The sequence below is a fragment of the Staurois parvus genome, unplaced genomic scaffold (assembly GCF_062004578.1).
Source record: "Staurois parvus isolate SC_StPar_1 unplaced genomic scaffold, SC_StPar_1.0 ptg000604l, whole genome shotgun sequence".
NCBI lineage: Eukaryota > Metazoa > Chordata > Amphibia > Anura > Ranidae > Staurois > Staurois parvus.
In genome coordinates, this window is record NW_028318400.1 from 299,002 (window position 1) to 320,361 (window position 21,360).

The following is a 21,360-nucleotide window of genomic DNA, read 5'->3' on the forward strand; positions in this document are numbered from 1 at the left end:
GCTGCTTGCATTAGGGCTAAGGGCTCTTGAGTACTGAGGCAGGGTGCTGTGATTTTTTTTTTTTACGTATAGCACCCCACTGGTCATCCCACCAGCCATATCTGCCCATATTTCAGAAGCACAGAGTGATTACATCACTTGGTCTAAAATAAAGTATGTAACTAAAATGTAAATGTTTAATTTAATAATACCAATAGCATGGTGATCAGGTGGGGAAGGGGGAACCAGAGAGACAGCAGGTTAAACATTAACTGCTTTAATATCAATAGAAGCACCCGGAGCTGTCTACGGACTCATGCAGGTGCTGAAAGGGTGTTTTGACACCCAGCCAACAGATTCATTGAGGTCAACTGTGATAGATTGTACTGCACCAAAAAGCCATTGACATATGCCCAATTTGACCAGCCCCCCACAGAATAAGGCCTTGACCATTACAACCTTGACAAACAGACCACACCAGAAGTCTGAAAAAATGCCCTGGAGCACCTGTGGCATAAGATTTAGTCTCAGAAAGATTTCAACCAATATAATCCTCCAAAAATACAATTCCTGCCTCCAAACTGCAATGCAGACCTATTTTCTTTTTCTCAATTGTGTATTTATTTAAGAAATATAAATATAAGTGCAGCACTAAAAAATGATAAACAACAATACTAGTAAAATATCAGAAGTGGGCGCTTATGCAGTGCTATAAAATGGTATAATAGTGAAACGTCATAATGTGACGTATCTCCCAGATAAAGTCAATAAGTATAAAATGACTATAGTGCATATTACCACCAGACCAGAAACATCCAGAATTAGGCAATACTATTTGGTCAGGACATTATAAAGCACTCTGCAAGAAGTTCAGAACATCTGCTGAGCAAGCCCCTAAGGTGGAGATTTCTCCAATTCTGGATGTTTCTGGTCTGATGGTCTGACGTTTGCTTGGAGCTGTCCCTGGGAGCAGAGAGTGTCCTGTGAGTGACTGGAGTTGCCTTGTATGCCTATGGTGTGCCAGATGACTGCACTGCCCTCAACCTGACCCAGATGACCATTGGTGGAGACATGCGCATACCTTTTGCGCTTCTGGTGAGTGGATTCCTATTACTGGCCCTCACCATAGAGATCACCAGCACGGATCACCATTTTATCTGGACTTCATTTGCAGTTATACCATAATATGCACTATAGTCACTTTATACTTATTGACTTTATCTGGGAGATACGTCACGTTATGACGTTTCACTATTATACCACTTTATAGCGCTGAATAAGCTCCCACTTCTTATGTTTTACTAGTATTGTTGTTTATCATTTTTTAGCGCTGCATTTATATTTATATTGGATTATTTGGGGGTCAAGAGGCTTACCTTGCATGCCAGCTGCTTTTCTGATCTTGTGCTCGCATACATCTTTACTATATGTATTTATTTAACACAAAGAAACCCTGCCAACTCTTCTCAACCATCAGCTCTCTACATTGTCCTCCACCCACTAACTCAATCACTGCCCAGAGATTGCCAATCGCTGAAAAAATAAGATTGATGCAATTCATGAGGAGACACTTCAGCCACTTAACACTCCATGTCCTCTAGTATAATTCTTCTTTCCCTCATTCAACCCTGCTACCATAGATGAGGTTGCTAAACTTTTTTCTAACATCCACCCAGCCACCTGCCCCCTGGACCCTGTTCCCTTGCAAATGCTACAGTCACCTTCTGGCTCGATCCTACACTCTCTATCTCATAACTTCAATCTCTTCCTCTTTTCTGGCAACTTTCTAAAACATGTACTAGTCACCCCCATACTTAAAAAGCCCTCACTGGACCCCACCAATCTTAAGAACCTAAGCCCCATCTCCTTGCTCCCTTTATCCTCCAAACTCCTTGAATGTCTGGTTTACAACCGACTGAGAGACCATCTCACTGAGAATAACCTTCTTGATCCCCTTCAGTCTGCATTTTCCGCTCAACACTCCACTGAAACTGTTTTCCTAAAATTCACAAATGATCTACTAATAGATAAAACCAATAGACACTATTCTGTACTCCTACTCCTGGACCTCTCTGTTGCCTTTGACACAGTGGACCACCCCTTCCTCTTCAGAAAATTCCACTTCTTTGGTCTCCATGACTGTACTCTGCTTATTATCATCCTACCTATCCCACTGCACCTTCAGCATTACAATTTTATTTCATCCTCTCCTTTTCCTTTCTCCATCAGGCTCCCCCAAAGTTCTGCTCTTGGACTGATCTACTCCTCCTCCCTGGGTCAGTTGATAGCCTCCCATGGCTTCCAATACAATTTCTACACGAATGACACCCAAAGCAGCCAAGATCATATTTTCTCCCCCAAGTGCCATTTCTTTGACTTCTCTGTTGTCAATGGCTACACTATCAACCCTTCACCAAATGCCAAGGTTCTAGGCGTAATACTGGACTCTGAAGGATACTTTCGGCCCCACATCCAATCACTGTCCAAAGCCTGCTGCCTCAACTTACGCAACATCTAAAAATACTTCCCTTTCTAACCAATGACACTACAAAGCTTCTAATTCACTCCCTGGTCATCTCTCACCTTGACTACAGAAACTCCCTCCTCATTGGCTTACCTTTACATAGGCTATCCCCCATTCACTCCATCATGAATGCTGCTGCCCCTCTCTTCCAATCCCTCCACTGGCTTCCACTCAACCAACAAACTTATATCATAATACTAACAACAACTTACAAAGCCATCCAGAACTTGGCCCCCAGCTACTTCATTAACCTAGTCTCAAAATGCAAACCTAATCGTTCTCTTCATTCCTCCCATGACCTTCTGCTCTCCAGCTCCCTTGTCACCTACTCCCATCCTATGGAACTCCCTACCCCAATCTGTCTGACTATCTCCTACTCAGTCCTTTTTTTTAGATCCCTGAAAACCCTTCTCTTCAGAAAAGCCTATCCTGCCCCACCTAACAACTGTGCTTTTATTTTCTCCATCAGCTCATCCCCACAGTTATTACTTTTTGTATCACTTGACTCTCCCTCTTAGATTGCAAGCTCTAATGAGCAGGGCTTTCTGATTCCTCCTGTATTGATTTGTATTGTAACTGTACTGTCTGCCCTCATGTTGTAAAGTGCTCTGCACTGTGCAAACTCTTGGTGCTATATAAATCCTGTATAATAATATTATCAGTATTCATTATCTTTTCACAATTTAATTGCCGTTCTATTACATTTACCGTTCCAGAGAAATTCGTACAGATATCAGTTTTGCTATCACTCATTCTTCTCCACCAATATCTGTAATGTTTGTGACACACAGTGGCAGTGTAGTTTCCTTGAACTGGCTTCCCATAAGTGTATCTAAAAGACATAAAACATTTCTAACATGTAACAAAGAAAGTGTTAATTTTCATTAAGGAGTACTTGGAAAATTTGTGAACCATGTCACATTTCCTTTCTTCCAGTCACTATGCAAGGTTGCATAAACTGATATTTAGACTCACCTTCCACATATATGAAGTGGGAACTTGTTACTATCAAACATAACAACCTTGGGGAACTGAAGGGAAACTTCAAACTTTGGAAGAACTGTAGAGATATAATAATAGAATTCAAGGATGGTGTAGACCAGGTGTCCTAAGCTTCTCAGTACAAGGGTCATATTGTATAAATATTCACAGGCCAAAAAAAATTAGTTTTATAACTAAACAAATAAAGCTTAAATTAATGAATAAGTCCCTCCTTACATGCAGGAGAGCCCATCAGACTCCTCCCTTACATCCAGGAATGCCCACCATGCTCCCTCTTTACATCTAAGAGTACCAAACATGGCCCCCCTTAATTTCAGACGTGCCCAACAGGGTCTTCTCCTTACATCCAGGAGTGCCCAGCACAATCCTCCGTTACATTCAAGAGTGACCAGCAGAGTCCCTAGTTACATCTAGCAGTGCACAGCAAACTCTATGCTTACATCTAGGAATGCCCAACAGAGTTGCCCCATATATTTAAGAGTGCCCAGTAGAGCCACCTTACATCCAGGAGTACCTGGTTGGCTGGCAGTGGACACACCAATTTGTGTTTTACAACACACAGACTAGTGCATTCACTACCAGCCAGCCGGGGTAGCCAGATAAAATCTTGTAGGGGCCAGAGGTAGCAGACCCCTTGTGTAGACTATTAGTAATAAATGTTTTTGAGGGGCAGTTTCTCACCATATTCTTCCACTGTGAAGGTATGGACTGTGTCCTTCACCCGAATGGAGTATTCCCCCAATGGAGGCTCAGAAGACAGGGGAAGGGAAAACTCAGATAATCCCTGACTGATGCTCACATTCAGCCACTGACCAATCCGGTTCTTTCCTGGGTCCTTAAAAGAGGACATAGGCTAGATTAACGTGACTTTCTAACTTTGTATAACGGACCGCTATATATGAATTAGGTTGGTTATTGACAATACTAAATTAAATTTGTAGACAGGTGCCGGATTCATACGGGCTTTTCGCACACATTCATTTACATTGAAATGAGCAGAAATATATGTCAATGCATGTTGTAAACACAAGTCAGCAAATGAACATCAACAAGAGCAAACATGCATTAACGTGTTTTCAAGTGTTTACATGCAATGACCACAACATAACTACTGACATATTTTCAGATTGTTGGGGGGGGGGGGGGGGGGTAGCTGTTCAATCATGGGGAGAACATACAAACTCCATGCAGATAGGGTTTTAGGCTGGGTTAAACATAGAGGCAAGAGTGCAATCTACTCCATGGTGGCTATAGTAGAAAAACAAATAAAATATGCTATTATATTTTCACATACATATCAAGTTTATTTACATGTGGGTTAAATATTTTACCTGTAGTTCTACAGCTGCAAACTGAAAGAGAAAGAAAACAGACAGGCATTTGTTATATTTTATTTATACTTCTTTGACTGAAAATGATCTACAAATCTGGGTTTATTTATGAAGCAGTGAATGTGACTTTCACTAATTATTCACTGCAGGTTTATCTTCCTGGTACATGTGTTTACATTGAGGTGATTGGTGAATATGACAATCACTGCTTTAGAAACATCCCCCATATGTAATGTAAGAATGTAAATATGATACAACAAGCATGCAAAGTGTAAAGGTTTGCACAATCCAATATAATAAATATTATAATAGCTCAAATAATGTGCTTAAAGCAGAACTACACTGCATCTGAGCACCACAAAGCAAAAACACAATTTAATTCATTTTTAATATTCAAAGCAAATCCACATCCCCATGTTTTATTTTGCTGAAAAATCACTTTGAACATTTTCTCCCTAGAATTTCTGGCTGTGGCCATCTTGAGTTAGGGCAGATGATTCATGTAGCATTTACTTCCTGGAATCCATCTGCCTTTAGCTCATGCATGGAGCAGGAGGGTGGGCTTAGCTGAGAAAACCCCTCCTTCCCTTCTAAAGTCACCTGGGATGTATGATGTCATTTGCCTAGGCCTTGAAACCAGGAAGTAACTGAAGAAATGTAAAAAAAAGTTGTAAACAAGTAAATGTAATATAATTTCCTGTCTATTTACTAATTCTAGCTGCATAAGGATTAAAAATAGTGTTGACTGAGAGAGCAAAGTTCCACTTTAGTGATATATAGTTTAATTTGTTTTTTTAGCAAAGAACTTTGTTGAGTATTGTTAGCCTCTATACCAGCCACATAACATCTCTCCTGTACAGTATCAGAAAACCAACCACCTGGTGACAGTGGCTTTCCTTCCCTGTCTGCCTTATGCAGTTAGCAGATTTCATAAAGCAATAGCAATATCTGATCAATCTAGTCAAAGCAGTACTACTAGGCCTCATGCACACTGGGCATTTTTACAGCTGCTGTTTTGGACATCAGGCATTTTTTTCTACACCCAATAAACTCCCCAGCATGTTATCCTATATGTTCATGCACACATAGGCTTTTTTCAGCATTTTTTGGCAGGGGCGTTTTTAAGCTGGAAAAAAAACAGAACTACTGAGTGTGAAGAGGAGGTTATTCAGCTGTAAAAATGCTTTAATGCTGAAAACACGGCTATCTGGCGTTTATATGCAGGAATCCTTTAAATACCTTTCCAGTCTCAGGGAACCTCGGCTAATAATTACTATAACTACAGCTCACAGCATCTTAATGCCATGGTCACTGGTAAGAATGCTCCAAGTCCTTACATTGCTGTTCCTTGGGAAGAATTCCCCCTTACAGATAGCTAAAAAGATCATTATTATCAGTGGTTACCAGGGGCGGACTGACTACTCATGGGGCCCCCGGGCAATAGGGGATCATGGGGCCCCTGTGTCCTTACCCAAACTCAAAAAGTCTATGAAAAAGGTTCCAGGGGCTTCTCATGGGGCCCCCTACTGCCCCGGGCCCTCGGGCAGTGCCTGAGTTTCCAAATGGTCAGTCCGCCCCTGGTGGTTACCCCTCTGAGAGGTAGAAGCTGCTCAGTGCTCTAGGATCCCCTAGAAACTTCTGGAGAAACTCCATCTGAGAAAGGCTACTCTAAGAGCTGGTTCACTCTATGCCCCCACTGTGCGTTCCTGTGCGATTCATCCTGCATGCAAAATGCACTGCTTTTATGATCTGCAGTGGGTGTAAAAAAAATAATGTAAAGACACCCCAAAAGCATGTTGCAAACGCAGTGCGTTTGCCCACACCTGCTGCCACCTAATCGCATGGTGCAAAAGTATCATGTGATCTGGTTACAGTGTGTTTTGAAAAGTAGTGCATGCACTACTTTTAGTGTGGTGCAATTTTAGCCCATTCAAAAATGAATGGGCTTGAAATCCCACAGCACACTGTGTGATCAGCTCCAGGCATGGTGTGAATTGGCCTTTAGTGCACCCCAGGAATATTAAAACCAAGGGGGGCTCAGTTATGTAAAGGCTGGCTAGAGCACAGTTACAGCTTGCTTATGCCATTTCCCACCTAGCTTTCGATTGGTCACTCAGTGAAATGGGTAACTCCTATTGACCAAGAGGTTGAAACAAAGGTTTCCATAAGTAAGCACCCCTTATTACTAGGTGTCTGCGTTTTGCTTATGGTGCCATTTTAGAGGTGCACAAAGACAGCGCCTTTCTGTACTCAGAATGCAGCGACTTCTCTATTCAGCCTCTTGAGCACCAAAATCAGACTTTTTTTTACCCCTCTGTTCCTGGCAGGGGACTGGTTACACTATGCTGCAGACTGTATGCCACACATAGTAACCACATGCTGTACAATTAGTCTCTGTCAGTGAAGATTATCTTTGCACCAAAACATATTAAAAGATCTCCATGATCGTACTAGGGCTATTTAGTACAGTATGTCTTATAAAGGTTTCAAGGTCTGTATTATGCTATCTACAACACAGCACCACATCTAAATCCACTTTCACAGATAGTTAATGAGGACCCAGCTGGGACTGTGAATAGTGCCTCTGTTAACCAGCTATGAAAAAGACATTCTGCACGAGTTTATGACTGCTAGAGACATGCGATTCCAATGAAAAGAGTTGAAGAATTTCTGAAATATCTCTTGAATCATGATATGATGTTATTCTAGATACAAATAATTGTTGGTGAAGTCCATAGAGCTGCTGATATATCAGCCCCAAAATTTCTCCCAGAGGTACTTACTATAATATTTTGTGGTTGAAGATCTTCATTAAGGGAGAGAATTCTGAAGTTCACTGTAAAACACAAATATAAAATGTTATATGTGATATTTTATATGGGATTGCTCCTAAATTAATTAAGAAGTCTTTTCAGGGTTTCGGTTCAGAGTTTACCAATAAGAAACAATAGGACTTTGTGTGAGGCTTAGAGTGATTATTAAGGCAAAAGGTTTTTTTTTCTTAAAATAAAAAATGGGGGTATGCTTACCTGCTCTGTGCAATGATATTGCACAAAGCTGTCCCTTACCTGTTCTTTGGACAGGATCCCACTGGCATTGTCTGTTTCTTCTTCTTGTGGATACCCCCGTAGCAAGCTTTGTGCTATGGGGACACCTGTGTAGGCATGCTCCTGAGCTGTGCTGTGTGCATTTATAGACACACACAGTGCTGCCTGGCCACCCCCCCACTCCTTCCTCACAGGATTTGACTGAGAGCTGCCAGTGTCTTCTGAAGACGGAGACTGTGCTGGATGGTGAATGGAAGCAGGTACATGTTTTGGGACAGGAGGAGGGAGAAGAGCTAGTGAAAATTTTTTTTCCTTAACGCAGAGAATGCATTAAGGTAAAAAAATGTTTTGCCTTTAGAACCACATTAGTGATTGTAAACCATACTTTTTTTGTTTATTTAAAATAAAAGAGAAGCAATACTTACCTGCTTTGTGCATTGGTATTACACAAAATGGTCCCTTAAACCTCTTCTGAAGTGCTCCTCTGCTCCTTCGTAGGTGTGTCCCCTCAGTGAGTTGTGTGCTGAGGGGGCACCTGTGCGGGCCTTTCCCAAGCCAGGCTGTATGAGTCCATAGATATACACAGAGTGTGGCTCAGCCACTCCCCTGCTCCCTCCTTATAGGACTTGACTGACAGCAACAGGTGCTTGTGGCACCTACTGTTCTTGGTGTATCCTGTGAGAAGAGGAACAGAGTGGAGCAGAGCTGCAGACGAGACAGTGCTGTATCGGTGGAGGAGTCAGATGTTCAGGGACAGGGGAGGGAAACTGGTAATGGAGTGTTTTTTTGCTCTAATGCATAAAGGTAAAAAACACTTAAACTTTATATCTAGTTTAAAATTAATAAAAATGAATGACAAAATAAAAAGGTTGCCTGCCAAAGAAAAGTGTTTATTCTTATCTTCTTTTCAGTTTTTTTTAAAGGCAATAGAGTCACTAATTCTTTCACTGCCTGGCCACATGCTCCTCTTTAACTGCTTCCCGTCTGTCCATTGCCTATAAATGGTGGACAGGAAGCAGTGCTGATGCGGGCTAACCCCAGTGTCCCTGATCACATACACATTACCAATGTTCTGAACACTGCCATACTAGCGGTCCTTATCACAGCCATACCCCATACTAGTGCCATGAATACTGCCATATGCTATACCAGCACCCTGATCGCCGCCATACGCCATAACAGTGCCCTGATCACCGCCATACACCATAACAGTGCCCTGATCACTGTCATACACCATACCAGCGCTCTGATCACCGCCATATCCCATACCAGTGTCCTAATCACCGCCATACCCCATACCAGCGCCCTGATCACCGCCATACCCCATACCAGCGCCCTGATCATCGCCATACCACATAGCAGCGCCCTGATCACTGCCATACCCCATACCAGTGCCCTGATCACTGCCATACCCTATAACAGCTCCCTGATCACTGTCATACCCCATACCAATGCCCTGATCACCGCCATACCAGCTCCCTGATCACCGCCATACCCCATACCAGCGCCATGATCACCGCCATACCCCATACCAGTGCCCTGATCACTGCCATATCCCATACCAGTGCCCTGATCACTGTCATACCCCATACCAGTGACCTGATCACCATCATACCTCATACCAGTGCCCTGATCACCATCATACCCCATACCAGCATCCTGATCATCCCCATATGTCATACCAGTGCCCTGATCACTGCCATACCCCATACCAGCGCCCTGATCACTGCCATACCCCATACCAGTGCCCTGATCACCGTCATACCCCATACCAGTGCCCTGATCACTGTCATACCTCATACCAGTGCCCTGATCACCATCATACCCCATACCAGTGCCCTGATCATCATCATACTCCAAAACATCATCCTGACCATCCCCATATGTCATACCATCATCCTGGTCACCGTAATACCATATACCAGCATCCAGGTCACGGTCATACCACATACCAGAGTCCTGATCACCGGCATATCCCATACCAGCGTCCTGATCACCGGCATACCCCATACCAGCATCCTGATCACCGGCATACCCCATACCAGCATCCTGATCACCCCATATGCCATACCAACATCCTGATAACTGCCATACCAATATCCTGATAACCACCATACCCGCATCCTGATAACCGCCATACCAACATCCTGATAACTGCCATACCTCATACCAACATCCTGAGCACTGCCATACCCCATACTAGCAGCCTGCATTTTAAGGTCTCAACTGATCAATTTTCAGATATATATCCCATAGTTTGTAGCCTCTATAGCTTTTGTATAGACTAAATAATATACACTGTTTTGGGTTATTTTTACCAAAAAATGTAGCAGAATATATTTTGGCCTAAATGTATGAAGAAAGATTATTTATTTGCAAATTTGTTTTACAATAAACAACATTTTTTTTCAAAATATTCAGTATATTTTCATTTATGCAACAAAACATAAAAAAAAACCAGTGCTGATAAAATGCCACCAAAAGAAAGCTCCATCTATCTAAAAAAATGATAAAAATGTCATATGGGTGCAATGTTGCATGACTGAGTAATTGTCACACAAAGTGTGACAGTGCTTAAAGCTGAAAATTGTCCTGGACTGGAAGGGGGTGAAAGTGTCCGGACTTGAACTGGTTAGGTCTCAGGTGGCCAGACCTTTTTTTACAATTTATCAACTTTTTAATTTTTCACTTACAGCTTTCAGAGTTTGTAAAAGACTCCTGAAAACATAGGACCAGTAGAATAAAAAGTTGGTGCTACTGATTTTGTAGGTCCCATGATAGTTTGCGCAAATGTTTGTTAAAAAATTATATTTAAAAAAATACAAAAATCATTATTGGTGCTCACAAATACCTTCCAAAATTCCTATATATAATTACCTGCTAAATCTAAAAGCTAAACAGGCAGTTAGTTAATAACAAATATTTTTACATTTTCAATTTTGTCTTTTTGCGAAAAGGTGAAAATCAAAGGTATGCAAAACAACAACTAACCAAGCTGGAGGTTGTCTTCACTCCTATGCATTGTGCCAACAACTAAGCACAGTTCCATGTGTGCGCTGCATTGGTGTGCATTGTGATAAAATGATAGAGGCAGTGCCCTACAATGTGTGGCAGCGCATCACAAAACGATGCTGCATAGAATTGAGTGAATATAATAAAAAAAAAAAGAGAGAACTTAATTAAGCACTACAATTTTAGAGCTGCAGTGCAGCTCTTGTGCACAATGCATGCAAGTGCACACCATAACACGCCTACTTATGTGAATGGACACTTAGAGTTATTACTAGTAGCAGTACTGAATGAATGAATTAACAAATAGGAAGTACTTTGTATAGATGCTTCAAGCGATTCTAAAGGCTCAGTTTTTTGGGGAGGAAATAACAAACATGTCTATACTTACCTGCTGTGTGCAGTGGTTTTGCACAGTGCAGCCTGGATCCTCATCTTCTTGGGTCCCCCCCCAGGCTCTCCTGGCCCCTCCCTACTGTTGAGTGCCCCCACAGCAAGCAGCTTGCTATGGGGGCACCTGTTGCTCTGTGTGTCCAGCTGTGGCTTTGCCCCGCCCCCTCTCTCTCCTCATTGGCTGACTGGCTGTGATTGACAGTGGGAGCCAATAATGAAGCACAGACCAGAGACAGCTGAGGCTGTCGTTCACATCGCTGGATCGCGATGAGGCTCAGGTAAGTATTCAGGGGGCTGGGGCACTGCTGCACACAGAAGGTTTTATTACCTTCATGCATAGATTGCATGATGGTAAAAAACATTGAGCCTTTAGAACCACTTTCATGTTAATTCACAAACTGAAAGCATAGTAAACACAGTTAACTAGGCTTCAGTTATGAATGAACACAGGAGTGATCTGTACCAATCACTTCCTGTCTTCATTCAGAAAAGGAAGGGGTCAGTATCATAACATCAGCAAACATAAGGCTTACTGGCCTAGCCAGCTGGGAATGGTTCTGTACTGCCATATCACGAAAAAATTAAATGTATTGTTTATACTTTTTTGGTTAAAAAAAAAGGAAGAATTGTCATACCATTTTCATGGCCTTGCTCTGTGCATTGCATGTGCCCTGGACATTTGGTCTAGCAATGCCCCTCATGTGGACTTTCTTCCACATGCCACATGCATTTCACTATTTTACTTATTTCCTGGAATAGAACATGCAACGCTCTATTTTGATGGAATATTTACCAGTTTGTCCTGGTTTGTACACAGCTTTGTCTGTCTGAACTAGAAGGCTGGATCTCGTCTCCTTCACCAGAACTTTATTGCTCTTCACGACTGTTTCCCCTGCATTCTCTATGGAGATCTTCAATGTGCCAACCACCTCTGACTCTACAGATTTGGTAACCTTAGCAAGAAAAAAAATGAATAGGTTAGAATTGAGCTCTAGTATACTAAAGCCCTGTATGTAAAGGAGCCAGCTAAAGAAGTTAAAAACTACATACTTCTGCAGCAGGAATTTCCATCAGTTGTTTTTCCTTAGAAATAACAGTGTCATAGGTGTCTCTCTCACTTATAAAAAATAAAATAATTGAGCCCAAACTATTACAACTGTCCTTTAATAAGAGAACAACAACAGTAACTAATCAACACTCATCTTTACTTCTCCTAATAAATGAATGTTTGCCAGATGTGAAATAAGCGTTGATTGTGTGCTAGAACTGTAAGTTCAGATTCATCATCATTGTTCTGTCTGCTGTCCTATTTGGAAAAAAAAGTCTTATTACAATGTCCACAAACATAGAAGATTTTCCCATTTTGGCCACATATGTTTAGATCATAGAACATTGTGCCTGTCTGTGAGCCCCATTGTTCACTGGTTGATCCGTTTCAGGAGATTTGATCAGCCAAGTAACACCACACTGGCTCATGCAGAGTACCAAATGTTGCACTTAAATTTCCCTCAAGGTACCAGGGGAAAACACCAACAACCAACCAAGGAGAATCAACAAATGTGCCCTGTGTGTGTTATATAGATAACAATACCATCTAGGGTCAGATGAAGGGTAACCGATGCCCTTAGTACAATGATGGCCAGCTTGGCCACTCCATTGCTTAATTGGCCAGACATTAAAACACAATGGGGTAGATTTACTAAACCTGTAGAGTGAAAAACCTGATGCAGCTGTGTATGGTAGCCAATCAGCTTCTAACTCCAGCTTGTTTAGTTAAGCTTTGAATAACTGGAAGCTGATTGATTCCTATGCAGAGCTGCACTATATTTTACACTCTCCACTTTTAGTAAATCTACCCCAATAGGTACTGAAAGTGGAATAAAAGTTTGAAAATTGATAAACCTTCTTCAGATTTCTTCCAAGTCAGCCATAGGCCAGACCCCACAACTATATAGTATAAAAACATTTTCATTTTATTTATTTAACTGATTGGGCATGGATCAAAATCAAGCAAGTGACCAAGTTTTTCTATCTAAAAATAAAGGAGGAAATCATTTGATGGATAAAAACAAAAAATAAATTATTTATACTGCATATTTGTTTTCACAATTTTTCCTTTGATATTCACAAATTACTTGGATGTTAGCAAAAATGTAAAAGCAAACTCAAAACCTTTTATTAAAAAATATTCTCACCTTGATGTTAATCCTTTTTCACTTTGAACTTAAAGTGGAACATTAGTAAGAAAATTAGGTCCTGGTAGATGAATTCAGGCTTTCCCCTGTTTCAAGTATAGTTATGTAAAACATTAAAAATAAGGGCCTGTACTGTTTAAAATCAGGTAATACACTGCTGTACCCTGCTCTGCACATGCTCAGTTGATTGCTATTTTTAGGCACTGTGCCATAAAACGTAGAGGCTGATCTGCTGACAGCCTAAAGATTTACTGCTGCTCAGGGACTCTGGGCTTCAGTAAAATGTCAGCCTACAGCAAGAAAAAACAGGAGCAATGCTGGAGGAAATTTACAGCACACATTCATTTTCATAGGAAAATTATTAATGTGCAATGTATGTTCCTTGCTAAAGAAAATGATTTTTTATCAAAATGTTATGAGTAAAGTTCCTCTTTAAAACCCTGTAATGAAATGACTTACCTTTACCCTACACCTCATAGAAGTCTATGAGGATGTAATGCTCTTGCATTATCAGGAGAAAGAGAGGACTTGTAGCACAAGATGTAAACAATGGAGACCCTGGCTGTTGGATCATGGTAGGTGTAGATCTGTGGAGGGTGGGATCTGTTCGCTTAGGTCAAAGGTGCAAAAATTATAAGGCCATTTGTTTTAAATGTTTACTTATCCTTTGAGGACATGTTAGCTATGCAGAAAACTGCCCCCCCTGATGCCATAAGCGTGTGCTTATTTTGCCTAATGGTTATTTCAGCCCTGATACAATCTATTTCATTGGCCCATCAAACCTCCTTAAGCCAAGATGTGACAATTATCTACCATCTCCTCCATTTTCATTCTTGAATCAAATCTTAAATGAGAACTAGGCGGGCCCACGACCATCATAGCTTGCACTTTCTGAGATGACGTCCCAGCAATCTCCACAGGACCTAACCTTGTGGTTCCTACCTAACCATCTGACTCTCAAACCCCATACAGGTTGGACCTCCCTCCTTACCCCAGCCCCTCATCTTAATGTTCTTCCTGTCCTAATCATCCCCTTAGTCATGTAGACCCTCTGTTTATTTTCCTTGTCCAGATTACACTTTTTTGCATATTATAGATGTGGACTTTTTTTACCCTGACTGGAACACAGGTGAATATGGAGTCTTGCGTGAAGCTCTTCTCTACAAGGGTTGTGTTCTTTTCTTCCAGATGTAAGGAGATCTGTACTCTGCTCTCCCCCTGAGCCCCTTCCAGGTGTATACATATGGTTTCAGAATGCTCAGTGCGAATTTCGGAGGGGAAGATGACCGCATAGTGCCTGCGAAGATCAGAGCACATTGTAGAAGCCATAATAATCAGGTATAAAAGAATTGTGTAACATTTGTTTGTCTTTAATAGTGTGATTATTTGTACATGTAATGCATCCAAACAATTCACTGGCTTTTTTCAGTTATTCACAGAACAGTTATTTAGCCCATTTTCAGATTTAATTGAAATTCAAATGATTGATAAAAGGAGTTCCGCATCTTGCCACTGGTATCATGTCCATTTCCATGGTCATCATACATCAAACTCTCACCCCCGGTTCACATATACAGTATGAGGCCTTGCGGGTTGCGTTTTGCATGAGCATGAGAGCCCATTCATTTGAATGGACTCCTGTGCCCGTGACATGCAGGAAAGAAGTCTCTGCACTTCTTTTGAAAACGCAGCCCGCACGGGAACCTCGGTTCCCAGTACGATTGCATTTTCCAGTGCGGGCGGTGTGCCATTAGAACTAATGGCACCCGCCTGCGGGTCCGCACTTCTCTGTGCGGGTGGTGCGGTTGCACTGATTTTCGTGTGGATCCGCAGCAGCACCACCCCCACAGATGTTAACCTAGGGTTAATGTTGGCAAAGTTCATCAAAGCAGCAATGGTAATTTTTTTCCTTTAACGTCCACAATTTGAAAATCAGAGAACTATAACCTTTCAAATGTTACTGTTACTAGTGAAACAGATTTGTTTATCTAAACCTAAAAAATGTGCTATTTTGTAGCTTAGCATTCCTTGTTTTTTTTTTCCCTTTTCCCACTTGTCTACCAGGGAAATTTTTAAATAACACACACATGTTAAATTCAGCATTTTTTTTGCTGGAAATTACCTTAAATACCCCAAAAATTACATATTTTCTGAAAAAAAGAGGTATTGTAGAATAAAATAAGGGCCCTTGAAATTATGAAAAATTGTAGTACGCAAAATTTTCCATAGACAACATTTCAAAAGCCTTTATAGGTTATCAGTTTAGTGTTAAATGGTGGACTTAGAATTAGTACTCATTCTTAGTAATGCCTCAAATGTGTGGCTCAATTTAGGTTTACATGCATTGGGCGTATATCGGAGTGAGGGGTTGCTTTTAATTTTTTTTTAATTATTTTTATGTGTTTATTACTTTTTGTTATTTTAACTTTATTGCTATCACAAGGGGGCTAACACGCCTCCTATGTGATATCATGGCCAAGTGACAGGTCCTCTTAATGGAGATATCAGGGGTCTGTTAGAACCCCAATGTATCTCTAGTCCTCCACTGCAGTTAACCAAGTACAGATTGTGCTTGATTAGCTGCTTCTCTAGCTACAGTTGTCAGGGAAGGACATCTCTGAACCTGGAAGTCACACAATATATGCCACTTCTGGGTTCATTAGTCACAGGCGAGATTGGGGAATGGATGTTCCCCAAGTTCCTCCTGCTCTAAATTTTACAGTAGTTTACCAAGGCTGTCAGCGGAGGGAGGCAACACCTTTGTAGTTCTGTGAAAGTGATCACTTTTACCTGAAAATGTTGCTGAAGGTGAACTTACACTTTAGTGGCAGCCCTTAACTGCTTGCCTGCTGCCCTACAGCAGAAATACTGCTACAGGGCAACAGGGCTGCGCAAAATCACATATATAGAGGTGATTTCGATTTGGCGGCTTCAGCTGTCGATCACTGTGTCCGGGCCGGAGATTCCCTGCTGGCACCCAGCGATCGGCGAATATCACTGATGGGGGAGAGGTCTGTATGTAAACAGTACAGATCTCTCCCCTGTCAGCTCCAGCACGCTGCTTTGTATTGCTCTGCATAGAGCACTGTAAAACACCCACACAGCAAAACAGCACACAGTTAACCCTTTGATCACCCCATATGTTAACCCCTTCCTGCCCAGTGTCCTTAGTACAATGTCAGTGCTTTTTATTACCACTCATCACTGTATTAGTGTCACTGGGGATGTCAGTGAGAGTCAGTTCCTCCCAGTGCCAGAATGCCCGCCACTGTTTTTTTTAGCAAAGGGGGTTTTTTTTAGCAAAGACGTAGCAGAATACATTTTGGCCTAAATTTATGAAGAAATTAGACTTTTTTACTGGACATGTTTAACTGTTTCCCTTCCGACCTATAGCAGGAATTCTGATAGTAGGAATCCTGAGCCTTTCATCTATGGGTGGATGGATATAGAGGAATGCATTCGTCAATATCAGGATCTTCCAGAGTTCCCTTTTATGGGATAGGTGGGTGCACTCCTTTGTGTCTGGTGGAGGCTCCCTCTTTGGATGCTAGAATCGCTGTGAACCAAAAAACTCAGGCCGAGCAGAATCCTGAATTAAGACAAGTCTTTCCAAGAATCTTGGAGTTCTTCTGCTCAAAGCCCATTCCACTATAGCAAACAAGCTTAATCACTTCACTAATGGTAATTCCAATGTGCTTCCAGTACAATTCTCAGAGGACATAAAATGAATTGTTCAGTGCCCGCACTATACAGCAAGGCCAATTTCCTCTGAAGAAATGCTGTCGTACCTTTCTTTTGCAACAACTGGAACGCTGCCTCCTCACACCGGTGTAGCGACCAGGAGGGTATCCCATGAAACTGGGCATCCCCTAAAGCAACTGCGCATGCGTCTTTTTCTTACCGGTCCAAAACGTCAAACGTGGTTGACGGTTTGGACCGTAAGAAAAAGACGCATGCGCAGTTTTGGACCGGCTCAGGATTCCTGCTATCATCCCATGATGACCATTAGATGACATCAAATCATTACTAATGCGCATTTACATGCGCTTTCTGGTGAGTGCGCATTGCTTATACACTTATATACACATCCACCGGGCCCAGGAAGACGCATGATTTTTTGAGCACTTTACTCACCTTATGAACTTTCATCAGCAATTGATGTCTATGTCCATTTTATGTTGATTCATCTATAGACTATTTGTATGATTTTAGCGCCGCACTTTATCTTGTTTCTATTGGAGGTTTTGCTTGGTTACCTTTGTGCTTGGCTGCTTTTTTAATTATTTATTTATTTTTTTCATCACTCATTATCTTGCTTACTCAGTACCTTTAGGAGCTCACATTTACCCATATTTTAGATACCCAACATGTAATGCTTTAAAATTGCGCACGCTCGTGGAATGGCGTCAAACTGCGGTACTTAAAAATATCCATGGGTGATGCTTTAAAAATTTCTACAGGTTAGCAGTGTAAAGTTACAGAGGAGGTCTAGTGCAAGAATTATTGCTGTTGCTCCAACGTTCGTGGCGATACCTTGTGTGTGGTTTGAATACCGTTTACATATGTGGGCATGGCCTATGTATGCATTCACCAGTATGTGTGAGAATGTTTTTTTTTTTTTTTTTGCACTGTCCCTTTTATTCCTATCACAAGGCATGCATGCATCCCTTGTGACAGAAATAATTAGTGACAGGTCCTCTTTATGGAGAAATATGGGGTCAAGAAGACCCCACATCTCTCCTCTATAATGTAAAGCATTAGATCAAAAAAAGCATTGATCTAGTGCTTTAAAAAAAAAAAAAGGCGTTGTTTACAAGGTGCCGGAGCCAGAAGTGACATCGCTCCGGTCCTAGAGGGCATAGAGACGAGTGGAAGCCATCTTTCCTTCACTAATCTCTATGCCTAGCGTTGGGATCATTCAATGGTTTCTCAGGCAAGGCAGAGAACTACCGAGCGGCAGCCGGTGGTGGCAGAGAGTGGTGTTTTTGGCCGAAATTTCAGTGCCCCCCTACATTTTGGCCTAAATTTATGATGAAATTAGATTTTTAAATTTTTTTTACCGGATATGTTTAATAGCAAAAAGTCAAAAATATTGTTTTGTTCTCTAAATTGTCGGGGGGTTTTTTATAACACAAAAAATAAAAAATGCACAGGCAATCAAATACCACCGAAAGAAAGCTCAATTCATGGGGAAAAAAAAGACACAAATATAATTTGGGTGCGGCCTTGCATGACTGTGCAATTGTCAATTGAAGTAATGCAGTGCAGTGGATTTCTAAAATGGTTTTCAGATTCCTGTGTAGATGGTCTCTCAGCATTCACTTCCTGTAGGTCGGCTCCCAGAAGCCTTCACTTCCTTGTTGCATCACAGAAGAGGGCATGATAGGGCATGTTCACCACTCTGGGCCACACCTCCCTCGTTCCAGTACTGCCTTGTTCCCACTTTCGATACAATCTGATTGTACAATTTCCTTTACCCCTGGTTCACACCAATGTGTTTTTTAGTGCTTTTTGCAGAAACGCACTACAGTCTATTTTACATGGTTTCCTATGGAACATGTTCACATCTATGTTTTTTGAGCTGCTGCATTTTTGGAAAGGATCAGAGACTTTTTTTAAAGCAAAAATCAGCATTAGAGTTCAATGGAGAATCTGCTGAAATGCATGGTAGTGCGTTTTTGACTTGTTTTGCATTTTTATTCTGCCCAGCAAAAAAAAAATTCCACTTTAAAAAAAAAAAAAAGCTGAATAAAATCAGATTGTATAGTGTATGGTGAGCTGTACAGGCTTCCAGGACATACTTCTCATGTTTTCAATAGTAAAGGTCTGCTCTGCATAGGCTGTGATCACTCAGCTCCTGCACACTCTGGCAAATAAACGATCTATGCAAGATGAAGGTAAGAAAAAAAAATGAATGGCTGAATTTTAATGAGAATGGTGATCACTATATTAGATTTGCATGCAGCTGTGCAGATGGGTGTGACTGATCTCTTTGACCCCGGTTCACATATCCGCGTTCCTGCGGTCTGCTTTTTGCGCAGGCACGAGATCCCATTCATTTGAATGGATTCCCGTGCCCCGAGACACGCATGGAAGAAGTCCCTGCACGTCTTCTGAAAACACAGCCCGCATGGGAACCTCGGTTCCCAGTACAGTTGCGATTTCCAGTGCGGGCCGCGTTCCATTAGAATTACACAGAATCCTCTGTGTGGGTGGTGGCGCTGCACGGATTTTTGTGTGGATCCGCAGCGGCACCACCCACACATATGTGCAAACACATGCCAAGTCGCACCCTATTGTTCACAATTGGAGCGGTCATATCGGTATGGTTACGACTTGGTCGGAGCCGCACCAGTTTCAAAACTGGTACATTCACTACTTTTGGTGTGATTTGCATAGACATCTGCATGAGATGTCTCGCAAATTGCACCTAAAAAATCGGCGGGTCTCCCGACTTTGAAATCATGTGACTTCACTGTAAGTCGCACGATTTCAAAGTCGGGCTTGATGTGAACGGGGGCTTAGTGCCCAGTCAGTGCGATTTCAGGTACAATTTGTGAATTGAAATCGCACCTGAAATAGCATTTAATGAATATGAATGTCGGTGTCTTAACATGTGCAATTTGCTGCAGCGTGATCTCTAAAGTAGTTCTTGCATTACTTTTTCTGCAGTTTTGTTGCAATTTCACATAAATAGAATACAATGGAAATCGCACTGCAAATTGCAAGAAATCATTGAAACTCATCACAAGTAGCAATAAGGTCTTCAGAAATCGCACTGAATTGCACACAAATCACGTGATTTTAAATTGCAGCAGTGTGACCGATGACTGGTTTTCCCAACCTAAGAGCTGTCCAGGAAGTAATGGAGAAGTTCTTCACAGATTAGACCAGGAGTCTCCAAACTTTCTAAACAAAGGGCCAGTTTACTGTCCTTTAGACTTTTGGGGGGCCGGACTGGGTGTAGAAAATGTCTCGGTGTCAGTGGAAGTAAACAGCGCCATCACTGGTGTCAGAGGAATAGTGCCCCATTGTTGGTGTCAGTGGGACAAATAGTGCCCCATCGTTGGTGTCAGTGGGACAAATAGTGCCCCATCGCTAGTATCAGTGGGAGGAACAGTGCCCCAAGGGCCAAATAAAAGCAAGGAAAGGGCCACATTAGGCAGTTTGGAGACCACTGGATTAGACTGATGCCTAGGTACTGTAAGTGCTGGAGTAAAATATTATAAAAAAACTATTTTTTTTTTGTTGCAAAAGAGGCTCTTTAATGCTATATTGGTACATAAAGAATTTAGGAAAAAAAGGTGAACTTAGCCTTTAAGGAGCCTGATTAGTATTCCCAGTTCTTAAGCTGTTGATAATGGATAGGGAGAGGCTGTGATTAGTTTAGTTAAAGACATCTGGGCAAGCTGACAACACTCAGTCCAAAAAAATGCCGTGTTGTTCGCACATAATAGGATTTATGTACTGAATGAATTTCAATTGGTATTTTTCTGTTCTTACAGAGTGTTTAACCACTTATCCTCCTGAGGATTTACCCAATTCCTGACTAGACCATTTTTTGCATTACGGCACTGCGTTACTTTAACTGACAATTGTGCAGTCATGCAACGCTGCACCCAAATTAAATTTACATTATTTTTTTCCCACAAATAGAGCTTTCTTTTAGTGGTATTTGATCGCCTGTGTGGTTTTTATTTTTTGCGCTGTAAGCAAAAAAAGACCGACAATTTTGAGAAAAAAACAATATTTTGGACTTTTTGCTATTAAACATGTCCAGTAAAAAAAAATTAAAAAATCAAATGTCGTCATAAATTTAGGCCAGGGCCTCCTTGTGTTGGTACAGCCAAAGCAACGTACGGGTACGTTGCTTTGCCTGT

At 41.6% G+C, this 21,360-nt stretch overlaps 1 protein-coding gene across 1 annotated transcript in view; it reads right to left on the reverse strand.

The window, feature by feature from the left end:
• The window catches only part of LOC149449761 (alpha-2-macroglobulin-like protein 1), a 125,162-nt gene that overhangs the window by 99,299 nt on the left and 4,503 nt on the right, over positions 1-21,360 (reverse strand). Inside the window, exons 2-8 of the mRNA XM_089692748.1 lie at positions 14,594-14,777; positions 12,079-12,238; positions 7,620-7,672; positions 4,837-4,857; positions 4,187-4,340; positions 3,479-3,563; positions 3,212-3,335 (exon numbers count right to left, since the gene is read on the reverse strand). Of these exons, the coding sequence (XP_089548874.1) occupies positions 3,212-3,335; positions 3,479-3,563; positions 4,187-4,340; positions 4,837-4,857; positions 7,620-7,672; positions 12,079-12,238; positions 14,594-14,777 (781 nt within the window). The remainder of the gene's footprint in view (positions 1-3,211; positions 3,336-3,478; positions 3,564-4,186; positions 4,341-4,836; positions 4,858-7,619; positions 7,673-12,078; positions 12,239-14,593; positions 14,778-21,360) is intronic.